Here is a 15,456-nt window from a genome sequence, read left to right on the forward strand (position 1 = left end):
ATGTGTGAGTGCGTGCGCGCTGGCGTGCATCGGTGCGTGGGCATATCCTGCGATCTCGGCTCCGAGGGTCTGGGTCTGAGTGTGTCTTTAACGCGCCAAGTCTTGAGTCATAGCCACGAGTGACGTGGGGAAAAACTTTGTGTTCGGAAGAAGGGTCTGGTTCGATTGCACTAGGACGGAAGAAAGAGCCCTTGTGTTTTGTGCCCTTTTTTTTTTTTTTTTTTGTCTCTGAGAGAGAGAGAGAGAGAGAGAGAGAGAGAGAAAGAGAGAGAGAGAGAGAGAGAGAGTCAGTCTGGCAGCACTCGCGGCCCGCTGCATAGCGCTGTGTGTCCTGTGCGCGCGTGCTGGGTCTGGCGCCGGATCCCACCGCGGACCAGCGTGTTCATCTGAGGCGTCCCGGCGGGCGAGCCTCAGAGGGGCTTGGCGGGTGTGCTACGGGGCGGCGGGAGCAGGAGCAGGCCGAGGGTCCTCAGGCAAAGAAATCTGGCCTCGGAACCCGCTAGCCTCCGCACAGCTTCCCATATCCCTCACCGGCACCCGAGAGCCGGGGCTCTGCTCGGAAATCTTCCTGGCCCCACTCAGTCCTTTGAGCTCTCGGGGATTACCGCATCTTCTTCCTAGCGCAGAGAAGTGAGTCCGGAAAGGGAAGGAAGGGGCGGGGACACCCCCCCAAATAAATAAATAAATAAACAAACTGGCTCCTCGACACAGCTGGACACGGTCGGTTGAGTCCAGGTTGGTGGCATTTGGAGAGAGTTTTCTCGTACTGTGGGTTTGGGAACCCATCGCCGCTCCCCCACCCCCTTCTCCCCTTTTGCAGGCGCCCCTCAACTTTGGGGTCCGGGGGCGCGCGCGACTCCGGGCTGCACCTGCCCTAGCGCTCCGGGGCTGCCGGCCGTTGCGCTCGCCCCGGGCGGTGGCGTTGATGAGCCCGAGTCCAGGGCTCTGGGCGAGTGTGTGCACGGCGCGGACACCCGGGAGGCAGCGGTCGCACGGCGGGTAGGGGCGCGCGAACCGGGTTTCGGCCCCAGCCGGGACGTCGGTTCCCCACGGCCCCGCTGCCTCCGAAAGGAGGCGAGCCCAGGGAGGGGAGGGGGGACGGCGACCGGGGACAGCGATTGGTGGTTTGGGTGAAGAGGGCCGGCAGCGGAGCCAGCGAGCTGGCTGGAGGAGGGGGCGGCGAACTTCCAGGGAGAAGGGGCTCTTTCTGCGCCAGGGCTGGAGGAAGAGCTGCTGCCGCCGTGTGCTTCGACTCCCGGCAGCTGCTGGCTCCGCTCGCAGCGCTCGGAAAGTAACGTTATTTATTTATTTGCTTGCGTTCAGCCTCTTGGGTTGGACCCGATAGACACCCCTTGGACTTTGGGAGCCCGCGTCCGACCTCTCCAGCCCCCGCCCTGCCCTTGCGGGCGGCTCCCCGGAATACACGTACATGCCCTCCCCCTCCGCGCCCCCTTCCTGCGCCCCGACCGGGTTAGGGGTGGGCCCTCACCCGGGCGCTAGAAAGTCCCCCAAGGCGGGAGCAGGGGAGGGCAGAGGGGCGGGGGAGGCTCTAGCGCTCTCGGCTCTCATTTCAAAGCGCGCTCTCCCTTCCAGGTTGGGTCAGACCTGAACCCCTAAAAGCGGAACCGCCTCCCACCTTCGCGCCAGCCGCCCGCCGGGAGCTGAGTCGCCGGCGGCGGCGGCGGCGGCGGCGGCGGCGGCGGCGGACGGACCCGGGAGTTTCGTCTCGCACTGGATGGAGCTGAACTTTGGGCGGCCAGAGCAGCGCGGCCGTCCGGGGAACGCTGTATGCTGAGCTCCCCCGGCGAGACCCAGCGGCGGCTCAGGATTTTTTGGGGGGCGGGGACCAGCCGGCACCATGTTCCTGGCGACCTTGTACTTCGCGCTGCCGCTCCTGGGTAAGTCGAGGCCGCCGCTAGCTTTCCTACCCGCTGAGTCCGAGGGGTCCTGGCGGCAGCCCCTTCGAATTGCAGTGCGGTGGCGCTGGGTGTGGGCGGGCGAAGTTTCATTTGGGGGAAGGGGATCGTGAATCCTCAGCACGCTGGGCTTCGGAGGCGGGGATGGCGCGGCACTTGCCCGCAGCTTTTTGTGCTTGGTTTTTAATTTCTGTGCCTTTTCATGCCCTATCCTGGCGGAGAGCGAAGGGGTCCGAGCCCTCCAGCCCCGGGACCCGCGCTTCCAGCGAGTCCCGGGAGCATGCGGAGGCGCAGCGGGCAGGTGGGGTGTGGGCCGGCATTGGACTGGGAGAGCAAACTTCGAAGGGAAAACTTTTTCCCCCGAATAGCGTCTGAGCGCTCCCCGCCCGGCCGGCCGCGGACCGGGGCTCGTCCGCCCCGCGCCCGGCCCGCAGCCGCCCTCCTGTTCGGAAAGCCCCGGGTTGCAGTCGGGTGGGGCCGAGCAGCTGCTCCCGCCGGGCTCTGCCCCGGAGCGGCGGGGCGGGCACGCGCGGTGGGCGGCGCCCGCTGCGGGGCAAACCGCGAAAAGCCCGCAAAGCCTGGCTGGCTGGGGATCGGCGTGGGGGGTGGGGAGACCAAGGAGGCAGGAGGTCCCGGGGCGGGAAAAGGACTCCCCGGCGTAGAGGGGCGGGCCCGTTGGCTGCGCAGGGCACCCCAGAAGCCCGCTCTAGCGCGCGCCCTCCCCGGAGCCTGGGGCTTCGGGCCCGTGCCCAGCTGCCCTCACGCTCCCTCCCCCTCCGCCCGTAGACCTGCTCCTGTCGGCGGAGGTGAGCGGCGGGGACCGCCTGGACTGTGTGAAAGCCAGCGATCAGTGCCTGAAAGAGCAGAGCTGCAGCACCAAGTACCGCACGCTGAGGCAGTGCGTGGCGGGCAAGGAGACCAACTTCAGCCTGACATCGGGCCTGGAGGCCAAGGACGAGTGCCGCAGTGCCATGGAGGCCCTCAAGCAGAAGTCTCTCTACAACTGCCGTTGCAAGCGGGGCATGAAGAAGGAGAAGAACTGCCTGCGCATCTACTGGAGCATGTACCAGAGCCTGCAGGGTACGCGCCCGCCGTCCTCGCCCCCCCAACCCCTCCCCCTCCCCCTCCCCCTCCCCCTCCCCCTCCCCCCTCAAAGGCAGGCGGGCCCCTCGGCCGGGTCCCGCTGACCTCATCCGCGACTCGCTTCTCCCCAGCTGCAGAATGAGGACCTTTCATTGGCCCCCAGGGACAGCCGCAGCTGGTGTTTGCTGCCTCCCGAGCAGCATTGTTGGGGCCTGGTTGTTGGAAAACCCATGAGGGGGTGGGGGACAACCCCGGGCCCCCGCTGACCTCTCTGAAACCTGGTCAGAGCATCCGAGCAGGAGCCCGTTAAAAGACTTGGCAGGAACTCACAACTTTTCTCCAAGGAGAGCTGGCTTCAGAGAATAATAATACAAAGACTTGCCCTGAATCGTGTCCGGACTCTCTCCCCTTTCTTCCTTTCTATCTATTCTGACATCAGATAAAGAATTAAGAATAAAAGGTCCAGTAGAATCTATTCTATCTTAACCCCCCACAAACCTGATCAAAGGCAGATGTGTGAGAAAGCATTTGTCATCTTAGATTCCCTGAGTCTTGAACCAGCTGGTGTGGTTCAAACCTCGGTTAACACAGAAGTGGCTTTGAGAGAAAAAGGACCACTTGTCACAACCATCCATTCCAAGGGGAATTTGGGGGTCCTTGTGTGCCAGAGGTGTCTGAGGTTTGTAAATCTAACACAAACGTTCAGTGCATTCATTCTCCATGGAGACTCACACCAAGAATTTGTAACCTATAGACTTGACCTCTCAGCCGCCACTTCCTCCAGAACCTATGCCTGTTGAATAGCCAGCATACCCGTTTTCTGACCACATGCCACGTTTAAGAGCAAAGACACGGGGGGCCTCTTTTGGGTCACCTTTCTTCCATTGGCTCCTGGAGGCAAGCTGGGCTGGTGACATCACTGGTTTCTTCCTCTCGTATTTCATTCCTTTGCAAAGAGTGGGAGAGTTTTCTGGCAAGATCAGGCTGGGTTGCTCTCCAGTGTTTTCATGGCACTCTGGGGAGAGCAAGGACAACAAAGGCGGAGGGAGGGAAAAATATCCACCGCCAAATAGATGCCTTTGAGATCTTTGAGAGTTTCAGCATCTTTTTGTTACACAATCATAGCATAATTAGAATTTAGATTCAATAACAGCAACTCTCTGAAATATGCCTGTTTTCCAGATCTAAGCCCAGTCATTCTGTTGTTTTTAGGAAATGATCTGCTCGAAGATTCCCCTTATGAACCAGTTAACAGCAGATTGTCTGATATATTCCGGGTGGTCCCATTCATACCAGGTAAGCAGATTCGTGCTTCCACTCTGATGCCTCTGCCTGCTTGAAATCCATTGGCTTGCATTTGCTTTGGCTCTCAGATAGTGTATAAGTAGATATTGGAATGGCACAGTGTTTCTGGGAAATTAGAAATAGGATGATAATGAAGAGGCAGAATGCCTAGAGATGATTGTATGACTTGAAAGTAATTCTAAATGAAGTAATGTGGTGTGGTGATTTGAAAGGTTGGAGGGAGGTGATTTGGTTGCATTTTTTTTTCACATTGAAATATGATTGGCTGGCTCTTGCGTAGGGAGTGCTACTTCTGTCTGTAGGTGGCAATCATATTCCCTTCTTGCTACACACCATTCACTGTGCCTCCTTGCAAAGGGATCAGTTTAAATGATGCCACTTACTTTCCGAGACTTCTGAAGATAATCTCAGATTGTTGAAGAATCTCGGACGGACTCACGGGTCTGCCTTTGATTTGAAAGATTAAACTCTACCCTTTGTTAACAATTCTATTTTTAATTTTTCCTGAGCAAGTGTGGGCCTGTATAAAAGAATGGATTACTGCTCCAATGGCCCTTTAAAAAGTGGTCTCGCTTCCCGGGATTTGTTTGGTCTCCTTTTGCAGTTCTACATTTGTTTTGGAAGTGCACTTCGTTGTAGAATTACGTTTTTCATAACACTGGCGTTCAGGCAGCTCCATAAATAATGAGCAAGGTAGTAGTTTCTCTTAATGACATACAGATTCCAGACTGATGTTGCCTTTCTTTGTTTGCAGTTAAGACATTTTCTCAAGTGTATACAGCCGTCACAGATTCTATGTTTTCTTGGTGGTTATACATGGCGGTTCATGTTGAATTCTATGAGATGATGGTTTGTGACTGGTGAGGGTGTCCTGGTTTCTAACGTTTCTAAACGTTTTCTGTTTTCCTGCAGAAAGCCACAGACAGCCAAGGGGGTATGTAAATAGTGATACTATGTGTGGGTGTGTTATACATACATTCATTCATTCACAGACATCCTTTGAGTACCTACTACGTTCTAGCCATTGGGATTTTGGCAGTGAGCCAGACAGATGTCACCCCTGCCCTCATGAATCTTAGAGACAGCCAGCAACTGGCGTTTATTAAGCCCCTCTTATATTCCAGGCACGATGTTAAGAGCTTTTTCATCATGAACTTAGGTAACAATCTTCACGTGTAGCTTAGATATTATTATTTCCACTTTAGGAATGAAGCAGTTGAAGCAGTGTGAAGTCAGGAAACCAACCCAAGACCACAAAGCTCATGATCAGTGACACCAGAATTTAAACCTAGATTGGTCTGATTGGTCTGATTGGTCTGATTGGTCTGAAGCAGTGTGAAGTCAGGAAACCAACCCAAGACCACAAAGCTCATGATCAGTGACACCAGAATTTAAACCTAGATTGGGCTTTTGTAATATCTGCCCCTAGCTGTTCAGGGCGTGGTCTTTTGACCAGTGGCGTGGACATCGCCTGGGAATTGGTTAGAAGCGTGGGATCTCAAGCTCCATCCCAGACCTACTGAATTAGAATTTGCACTTTAAGAAAATCCCTGCACTGGGTGCTTCATATACACATAAAGCTTGAGAAGCATTCTTCTACATTATTCTGTTTTTTTGATTCAGAGGAAAAGTGTGTGTGTGTTTGTGTGTGTGTGTGTGTGTGTGTGGGCGCGCGCACGTCTACACGTTTTTTGGGATAAGATACAAGGGTATAAGTTTAGCACCAGAGGCATTCGTGTATTATCTAAACAATGCTGATAATTTCCACTCCAAATCCCTACTAACACTCCCTGTCCCCTTGGCCCCTCTAAGGCAGTGTCTCAAGCCCTGGAAGAAAGACCCACAGACACATCTGGGCTCTCATGGGAGCAAGTCTGTAGGAGCTGGGGTGGGATATGGCACACGGCATACTGGAGGCGAACCTGGCCTTCCTGGTGCTTTGAGGAGCAGTGCCTCTTGCCTGAACCTGCCCTGGGGAAGACTTACTCCTTAGTCTTTGTACTAAGATGCTTGGAGGGATTGAACCCCCCTGGGTACAGTAGGAGTGAGGAGGTGGGCAAGGAAGAAGGTTCATTTGGGTTTTAATTTCAGAACTGCTATGGACTATAGGACTTCAGCAAACTCATTTTCCCTCTCGGGGTCTCTCTTTGCTTAGTATAATGAGACCACTGAAGTAAATAATCTCTAGTCCTGACAGCTCATGATTCTGATGGAAGATTGAAGTCACCTCCAGAACCCATTCACTGTGGTCTTCAATGGTGTTTTCAATCCTTGCATTCATTCTACACTTAAAAGGGCTTGGCCATTCTCAGATACCACTGGTTTGTCTGAATTTCTTTTATGAATTTTGGAAGTTCTTCTGCATGAACCAAGTTTCACTGATTCATTTTCTTGGATCCCTTTCTCAGCCAGGTTTCTTTTCATAGCAGATATGAGCCTGAGGTTGTGAGACCTGTCCTGCTGAGAACCCAGAAGTCATAATGAATTAATCAGAGCCAGGAAGGCCTTGTCAGGAGCTAGTTTTATATCTCAAGGGCATTGAATTTAGGTTCCAGTGCTAATGAGCTTTGACCTCTGACAGTGACCGTGTCCCCTGAGTGGGCCTAGGGAAGCCAAATGGAACCTTGAGAGGTTTTAAGTCATTGAATAATGCATCTTATCCAGTTTGGTATTTGTAGGATAGAGAAAGACAGAAGAGCAGGATGACGAATGTTGCTTTCGTGGTTTGAATCCGAGTTTCTAGAACATCTCTTCTGTCTTGAACATCTCTCTGACGAAACCAGGACAACAGGCCCTCTGCCTTTTACAGATATGGTAGCAATCACAGTTTCCATATTTGGGTTTCTTTGCCTAATGTGAAGAGAATGTTTATCCATGTACATTGAATGTGAACTGAATTGTCTCACCGAACAAGACATGTTTGACGTTCTTGTGTTTCCATTTTCTTTGGACTCCTCAAACCCACGGCCATCTTTGCCATTGTTTACTTGATCACCAAAGGCTGTGTTGACGTGCGATCAGTGGCCTGGCAGGAACAAGGAAGGGAGGAAAAGAAGATAGAGTCTAAAACCTGTCATGTCTGGTCTGAAGCCTGCGCTGCAGGAGGGAAATCAGACAGCCTAGTCAGGCGAGAACTGGGGAGCTGCAGTGGGGAGTTGGAGGGACAGCCCTTGTGAAAACGTGTTGGTGGAAGCATTTGACCTTAAAAACACTTTTAAGGGCTCAAGGAGGCGCCTATGTTGTGGGTTGATGCCAGAGTGGTTCTTAGAGGTCTCAAATGGGAAGAACCAGACCGTGAGGGGGAGTGCACAAAGGAAGGAGGGAGCCAGTGCCAAAGGAGGTTGGAGGAGAGGAGAGAACACAGAAAAGTGTCTTGGGAGCCAAGAGAGCAGAGCCACGTGGGCATATGGAGCCCCAGAGGACAGACCTACCACGTCTGTTTCACCTCTGCCGTAACTTTCTGCTCTTTCACCTCGCCTTTTCTTCTTCGTGAAAGTTCTAGAAGCAGCAAAAAGTAAATAGTGATTCGAAAGGGAGATGAACGTGTTGGCCGTGCTTTCGGACTCTCTAGGGGGAGAGCAGAGTAACAAGAAATTTGGAAGGCACAGTGGGTGCCAAGAAAAGCCTGAGGATGGACAATCAGAGGGGAATATAAGCACCTCTGTGGCAGCAAGGGAAAAAGAGGGCTTCAGGGTCTAAAAGTATTGACTGGGAGGTTGGGTTTTGTAGAGAAGAGTCAAGAGACACCAGCCTTTCTCAAACATAACCAAGGCCGATGGTACTGCAAGCAAGAGACAAGATAGAGGTGGGGAAAGGGCGCTATTAGGATTTGAATATGCTGACTCTGGTTTGGGGAAAGACAAAGGTCTAGCTCTCTAGCTCTGTCATCATTTCCTGCCAAGTCCCAGGAGTGGCTTAGACCTTCCCAGGAAGCCTTAGGATCTTGACATTGGTTCCCACATACTTGGAAATCTATTGCTTCAGGAGAAGATGGCCCTGAACACTCTTTTGAGTATGGCTTCTCTTTTTCTGAATGATGTTATGAATAGTTAGCCATGTTGAGCATTTCTGTTTTAATGTGCCATCGTATTTATGTCAGTATGAAAAAAAAGCTTTCTTAAAACCTGTATATATCGAAGATGGGTCTTATAAGGTCCTGTGCTATCTTGTGAAATCAGGACAAGAGAGAGGTGTTTGTAAATACCAAGTCCTGGGGTGTCTGGTGGCCCTTTGCTTTGCACTCGGCTCTCCAAAGCAACTCTAATCACGTTTTGCCAATAGTTTAGAACCCCCGCTGTTCCTTGTCTGGCAAACTCCTCAGCAGGCCGGCTGGTGCCTGCCCTCCTCCTACAAACCCCGTCATCTCCTCTGCACTCAAGCGCACCGAGCAGTCCATTCCCCAGGTATTCGATGTGCATTCGCTGTTTTGTGCCTTTGCACACGCTCTTGCCTCTGTTAGTGCCTCGACACGTAGATCCAGCTTCATCTCTGAGGGCCGTGCTGGATTCCCCCAGACAGGCACTTCTACTCGGGACTCTTTTATGCTGCATTTTGCTCTTGCCTTTATGATAGCAGTTTATCACAGTGTATTGAGCGGCCTTATGTATGTGTCTGTCTTTCCCGCTGGAAAGTTAGGGACCTGCTTGTTATGCCGAGTTTCCTGTCAGCATGGAGCATTCTTCCTGGCCCTGAGTAGCCATCTTGTTAACCATGGGTGTTTGGATATCAGGGAAGGGCCTTAGAGGTCTAGTCTGACCTTCTGTTTTTACAGAATTGAAGCTCAGAGAGGGGAAGTGATTTGGCCAGGGCCACACTGCTTGAGGGTGGCCTCTGGGACCTCTGCCAGGACATGGCAATGCCATAGGGGAGGCCAATGTTGGCCTCTTTCTGTTCTGCATGCTTTCTGGACAAACTTCATCCGTTCCTGGGATGGAAGCTACCGCTTAGACTGACGACTCAGTGCCTTCCCTCTAACTCCGGCCTCACCAGAGCTCTCAACCAACATTTCCAGCTGTGCCCTGCACAGCTCCGTCCGGATGTATCTCAGTTACTTCACACCCAACGCATCTAAGACGGATCTCACCATCTCTCCCCTTTTCTCCTCACACCCTTCTCTTTCCGACTCTCCTGTCTTACATGTGACATTGTCTGCCTAAATCGTAAGCTTTGGGGTTACTTCCGCCCTGTCTGCCATTCTCATTCCTCAGCCAGACCCATCACCAAGTCTTTTGCAGTCCACTGGCTGTCTTTTGAATTGCTCTCCTCTCTCCATTCCCTAAATATACTCAACTTGCACCTGAACGTTACATTGACCTTCATATTGCCATCACTGTGTCAAGTTCCTCTCAATCCAACCTGGCCTTCTCATTGGCAGGGCTTATCTTAGCACCCTGGTGACTGGTAGGAACAATCTGGCTTCAGTTTTCCTCCATAGATCCTTCCACTAACTGACTTTCCATCTCACCGCAGCTGCCCTGCGTCCAAACAAGCCAGGCCACTGTCTGCTGTCCCACCGGTGCCCTGGGCAGCTTCGTGCGTCCACACCTTTGTGGGTACCAGTGCTGGAGAATGAACTTATGCTCTGAGGCTTACCGGCCTGGGTGCATCCTAGCCCTGCCACTCACTTCGTTTTGGACACATCACTTGAGCTCACTCTACCTCAGGTTCCTCGGATATAAAATGAGATGAAGGGGGGCGCCTGGGTGGCGCAGTCGGTTAAGCGTCCGACTTCAGCCAGGTCACGATCTCGCGGTCCGTGAGTTCGAGCCCCGCGTCAGGCTCTGGGCCGATGGCTCGGAGCCTGGAGCCTGTTTCCGATTCTGTGTCTCCCTCTCTCTCTGCCCCTCCCCCGTTCATGCTCTGTCTCTCTCTGTCCCAAAAATAAATAAAAAACGTTGAAAAAAAAAAAAAAAAGACTGTATCTAAAATGAGATGAAGGTTATTACCTTATAAGTTCTTGTGGACTTGAAGACACTATATGTAAAATACTGGACAGAAGCATTGTTGATCCCCAGGAAGTCTCAGCCACTTTTCATGCGGTGCCAAGGTCACGTTAGCTGTTGGCTCGCTCCTGATTCCAAGACCGGGACTCTTTTCAGCAGACCTTGTTCCCTGGTCATGGAACAACGATTCTATATCTTGAAAAGGATGGCCATCCCAAGGCTTCAGGAAGGCTGCTCATAAACTACCTTGGACAAAAATGAAAAATCTATCCTTTATCTAAAGGGCCCTGGAGGAAAGGCCTGTCTCTTAATAACCCTGTTTGAGTCTTAACTTCCCTTTGGGGAAAGTCTTCCGTATTCCTACTCTGAATCCCCCTGTTCCTCTGGGGCCCTGTTTTTATGTTCTTTGGTCAGAGGTGCCTGTGCTGCAGGTGGTGATAACCTGGGGTGGGGGCTCTTCCTGTGTTTAAGGATTCTTGTGATCAGCTTTCCCTTCTCAGCTTGACTGATTCCCATTCTTCTAACCTCTGCTCATAAATCTGCTCTCCAACGCCCCTCATAGCAGGAAGAATTACTGCTCCCTGAGAAGGGCATGCCTTAAACCTGGGAGATGCGTCCGTCTCCACAGGCCGTGCTGAGTACACTTAAATTTCACTTTCGCAGACCATGACTTTCGGTTTTTATTTTCTCCCTCTCTTAGTCCCTCAGCAACTCATTTTTTTTTTTGGTAGAATAATAAGAAATTACAAACAAGTAAAAAAGGAAAAGGAATTTAAATCAGCCTTAGCCACAGCTCCCAAGGATAGCCACTGTAAACATGTTGATATGAGTGAGACTTTCCAGAATGTTTTTTCCTTTAAATGTGAATGTGTATATACGTAGGTGTGCATACACACATCTACACACATATGTCTTTTTTTTTCTTTTTCCAGAAATAAGGTAGTCATAGGCTACACGTACTTTCTTACTACCTGCACGTTGACCCGAGGAATGTATGTCTTCTTGTATCACTGACCACTTCCCGAAGGCAAACTTTATTAGATTAACTGTCAACCCCGAGAAGTTTCGTGGAGAAAACAGCAGGTCACTCCAGTGTCTCGATACTTATGGCCAAGGCCTGAATGTTCCAGTGAGGGATGTGAAGCTAGAGAGAGCCAAATATTTTTGCATCGCATGACCATAGGTCCCGTTACCGGAAGAGGGGAGATAAAACATCAGTACGTGACAGGTAACGGCATGAACTGAAGATTGTTACAAGGTGCAAAATTATTTATAGCCAATAGGTCTGTCCTCATTCCTTCTCCTTAGTCCTGGGAAGTGTTTCTTTCTGCCATCTCTTAATTTTTCTGCTGCCCAAGCTTATTCTTTCCACAAGATGCTCTTTCTTAGGTCTCTGGGATATAGTACTGAATTTGCAAAAGAAGGTGTCAAGTCAGGATTGTTTGGTCCATGGGGTACTGTTCAGGAGTCAGGAGACTGGTGTTCTGCCTCCAGCTTTCTCCCTCACCAGCCAGGTGACCTTGGGCAAGTGTCTGCCCTTTCTGAGAGGTAGCCACTCCTTTGATAAAATGAGGGCAGTGGACTAGAATGGCCTTTAATGTATTTTCCTTCCTTTTCTAAAGGGCCTGCATATTGAATCTTGAATTATTCTGGGACAGACTGTTTTTCTTTGCAGCAGTTTCTTCATACCAAAGAAACTTGTGATCTTGGTATATATATTTTTCATATTAATAACACTTATAAAGCATGATTTATGCAATATATACCTTACTTGAACCAGAATGTGTTTAAAGCATCTCATTTGAATACATGGAAGAAAATCAAACAAAATAAGAAGTGAGTGGGAAAAAGAGGGACAAGGGGAAAATGAGATAGGAAAGAGAAAAATGAAGCCAGGAGTGAGTTCAGTAGACACAATGCACGTCATAAGATTATATTTAAACAAATTAAATCATCAGAAGTGCCGTGTTTGTTTTACAGAAGGATAAATAACATCCCTGGATTGTAGATGGAGTAGGACTTTTGGAGGTCATTCTCGTCCAATCCCTTTATTTCACTGATAAGAAATCTGAGAGTTCCATAAATTTCTAGGGCAGTAGAACATAAATTGTGCAGGACAGTGATGACAAGTAAAATTAGGTGTGTGTTTGTTTTTAAATTGATATTCGAAACTCTCCACATCCTGGCATTTCCCCACCTCCTTTATATTGTCCTTCCCCTGCTCAGGTCTGTGCACCTGTTCTGAAGCCATACTTGGTTTTTCCACAGTTAGGGTGAGAACCACAGCCATTGGCTTTCGTGCAGGAGGGTCGTTGTCTGTTGTTTTGGAATTGTTTCAGAGTAAGGGTTAATTACTAAGTCTCTGTTTGGCAACAGGAGCCGAGAGCCGGAAGGTTAATTTTCATATTTTTTCGGCCTCCTTCAGAGTTGTCTGCAGGGGAAAGTGAGAAATTATTTTTTGCTGTAAGCTCTCCCAGCCTTCAGATTAAAAAAAAAATTAATCTTTCATCTGGAATTTTTTGTTAAAGAAGCTAACCGCTTCCCGTAATTTAGAGACTCAGCTAGCTGGGTCAGTGATGAAAACGAATGGGTGATTTGCATAAGGGGCTAATTTATTATGTCCCCTGGGCATTTCTTTCATCTCTTTCCATTCTAATTAATGTTCTAAGAGGGTCTATCACCATATCAGAAATTAGGGGTGAAAGCAGCCATTGTTAACCTTTATTCTTATGATTTTTTATCTTCTGTGATCTTTTAACCATTTTCTTTTCATATCCAAGAATTTACATAGATAGGGCTGGGGAGTGTGTGGAGAGGAGGTTTTGGGGCTGTGCTCTTTCACGAGCTTTATTCAAACAGTAGGTTGTTGTAAAAAAATAAAAATGACTCCGGATAGCTCTCCAACCACAGAGGGATTTGCAAAACATACAGAAGGGCACAACCATGGTGCAGAATTGTTTCTAAATTCGAGGTCTCTAAAACGCATATAAACATGTATATGCACACAGAGGGAGATATATTTGTACATCTGCCTGTTCGTGTCTGCCTGTATTTATAGTGTATGCGTGAATGTGGCTATCTATATTATTAAGCATTTCGCCTCCAAAAGCTCTTCCTTGACATGTGTTGCAGTTGGTTCTGGCTGTGACAAAGGCAGCTGTGTGTGAGAGAGTGTGACACAGCTGAGGAAAGGCAAGAGAACAAGCAATTTCTTCGAAAATCAATTGCAATTTACTCCTACTAAATTGGCCCAGGGTCCGCCCCATCCAAGCATTAGCATATGACAGACTTTTAATCATTTGGTCAAATGGCCTATTTTTGGTCAAACCACAGTTCCCTCCGGGATGCTGCCCATCAGTACTAGAGCTCTGTAATCTCCAGACCTGCACTTTTTTTTGTTGTTTTTTTTAAGTGGAGGTGAGTGTGGGGAGAGAGTCCCCCGGGGTGTCCCGGCTGATCATCCTGCAGTGCCCAGCCTGTTCATGGGCATTAGTTCCTTTCGGTCCCCCATTACACTTAGCAGCAGGTATTCTCTCTGATTTCCAAGACAGAGACCTGAGTCCAGAGAGGTTGAGTAGCTTTCCCAGGGCCACACTGCCCGTGAGCGGAAGAGTGCAGATTTGTATCTTGTTCCTGTCTCCTTCTGCCGTTAAGTGATGAACTTTTCAACACAGGCCTGGACCCTTTATTAAGGATATGCCGAAGGGAAGATCTGCTTCTCTCCCTCCTTAATTCCCCGTTTTGCCTGCTCTGTCTTGCACCTTGAAACACTGTTCGACAAAGGGCCTCTAAAGTTGAAATACGAGCCAATCTCTATTATTTTAATATTTATCCCTGCATTCTGAGGGGTTCTTAATTGACAACCGAAATCCAGAACACGCACGCTATTCAAACCATTCCTGCGGAACTGCAGAAATATTAACCAAAGAAGCAATTTCTGGATTGTATCTTTTTTTCATTTCAGTGTGAGATGGAAGGCTTCTAAACTAGAGCAGCATGCCTAGGGCCATTTTTTGTCGTGTTGTCATATAAATAGCATTACACAGTGGTAAAGACAGGAATACGTAGTTTAGTCCCACTTTAAGGTGACCTAATATGCTATTCATTTGTCTTCCACCATGCTGGTACCACTTTCCTTTACGTCCCTCTGAATGGTCTAAGAAGCACCATGCCGGCTGTTATTTCTATTACCCTTTGCACATTATCGTTTGGTATACAGTTAATAATGTATGAAAATAAGTATTGATTGCATTCTTTGGAGGAACAGGCCAGCAGGTTTCTTAAAGCCCATGTTTATGAAATGTTTCATTGATCCCTGTTACTATGAGTTTCAAATGCAGAAGATACCAGGAAATCCATGAATTCTGGGGAGCCCTCGTTGGAACCACGTTTTCTTGTGCCCTTGAAGGTAGTAAGTGGCGTTTGAATGGGAAAAGGAGTGACTGCACTGAAACTCGAACCATATTCCCCATGAGACGTCAAGAGAAATAAAAATAATGATAATTGCAACAGCTGAGAGAGGTCATTGACTAAGCGTTTCAGTGGAATAATTTGTGTCAACCTTATTAAATGGTAGGTACTCTTAGCCCCACTTGGTGGATAAGGAAACCGAGGTCCAAATAAGAAACTTGTGTAGGGGTACACACCTAGGAATTGGTTGAGCCACATTCTCATCCAGGAAGTCTGGTTCCAGAACCCAGGCTGTAGCCCCCATTTGCAAATATGTAAGAGGAGAGATAGTCTGGGAAAGTGAGGTGCACAAACTGCATGAAGGATGATTAGGCACTTTGTACTGACTGACAGACAGAGACAGTAGAGGCAGAGATAAAATATAATGCATATATTCATTTTAGGGTAAAGAGAAGAGTTGGTCAGTTTCTGTGATCTCTCTCAATTTTCAGTACTTCAGCGTGATGGAGTGACATTTCTGCCAAATTCCCTCATTGCATATTTATTTATTGAGAACTTACCAAGAGCCTAGTATGAAGCCTGGGTGATTCAGGAGTAAATAAGACCCAGCCATTGCCTCCTAAAACTTTTCTTTTTGGTTTAGGAATAGGTATAAACAAAAGAAATCATGATGCAAAATGGTGAGTGATTGAGAAGAACTTCACCAGGCTCACAAGTAGCCCCAGGGAGGGCTAGTCACCTGACTTGATGGAGTTGTGGGTCAGAGAAGGCTTGCTGAAGGTGACTTGGGGCCGGGTTTT

The 15,456-nt window shown here is 49.3% G+C and overlaps 1 protein-coding gene across 5 annotated transcripts in view; it reads left to right on the forward strand.

Annotated features, from left to right (window-relative positions):
• Window positions 1-682: 682 nt before the first annotated feature.
• Window positions 683-15,456, forward strand: part of GFRA1 (GDNF family receptor alpha 1) — a 210,952-nt gene continuing 196,178 nt past the window's right edge. For 2 of the 5 annotated variants that reach the window (XM_060641397.3, XM_060641400.3), the window contains exons 1-4: window positions 1,161-1,291; window positions 1,594-1,898; window positions 2,703-2,996; window positions 4,212-4,295. In XM_060641397.3, the coding sequence (XP_060497380.2) occupies window positions 1,859-1,898; window positions 2,703-2,996; window positions 4,212-4,295 (418 nt within the window). In that variant the 5' untranslated portion in view covers window positions 1,161-1,291; window positions 1,594-1,858. Of the gene's footprint in view, window positions 736-1,160; window positions 1,292-1,406; window positions 1,426-1,522; window positions 1,899-2,702; window positions 2,997-4,211; window positions 4,296-15,456 lie in introns of those variants that run through there. The other 3 variants (XM_060641398.3, XM_060641399.3, XM_081790461.1) reach the window with 3 other exon arrangements.

Source organism: Panthera onca, chromosome D2 (genome assembly GCF_046562875.1).
Source record: "Panthera onca isolate mPanOnc1 chromosome D2, mPanOnc1 haplotype 2, whole genome shotgun sequence".
Taxonomy (NCBI): Eukaryota; Metazoa; Chordata; class Mammalia; order Carnivora; family Felidae; genus Panthera; species Panthera onca.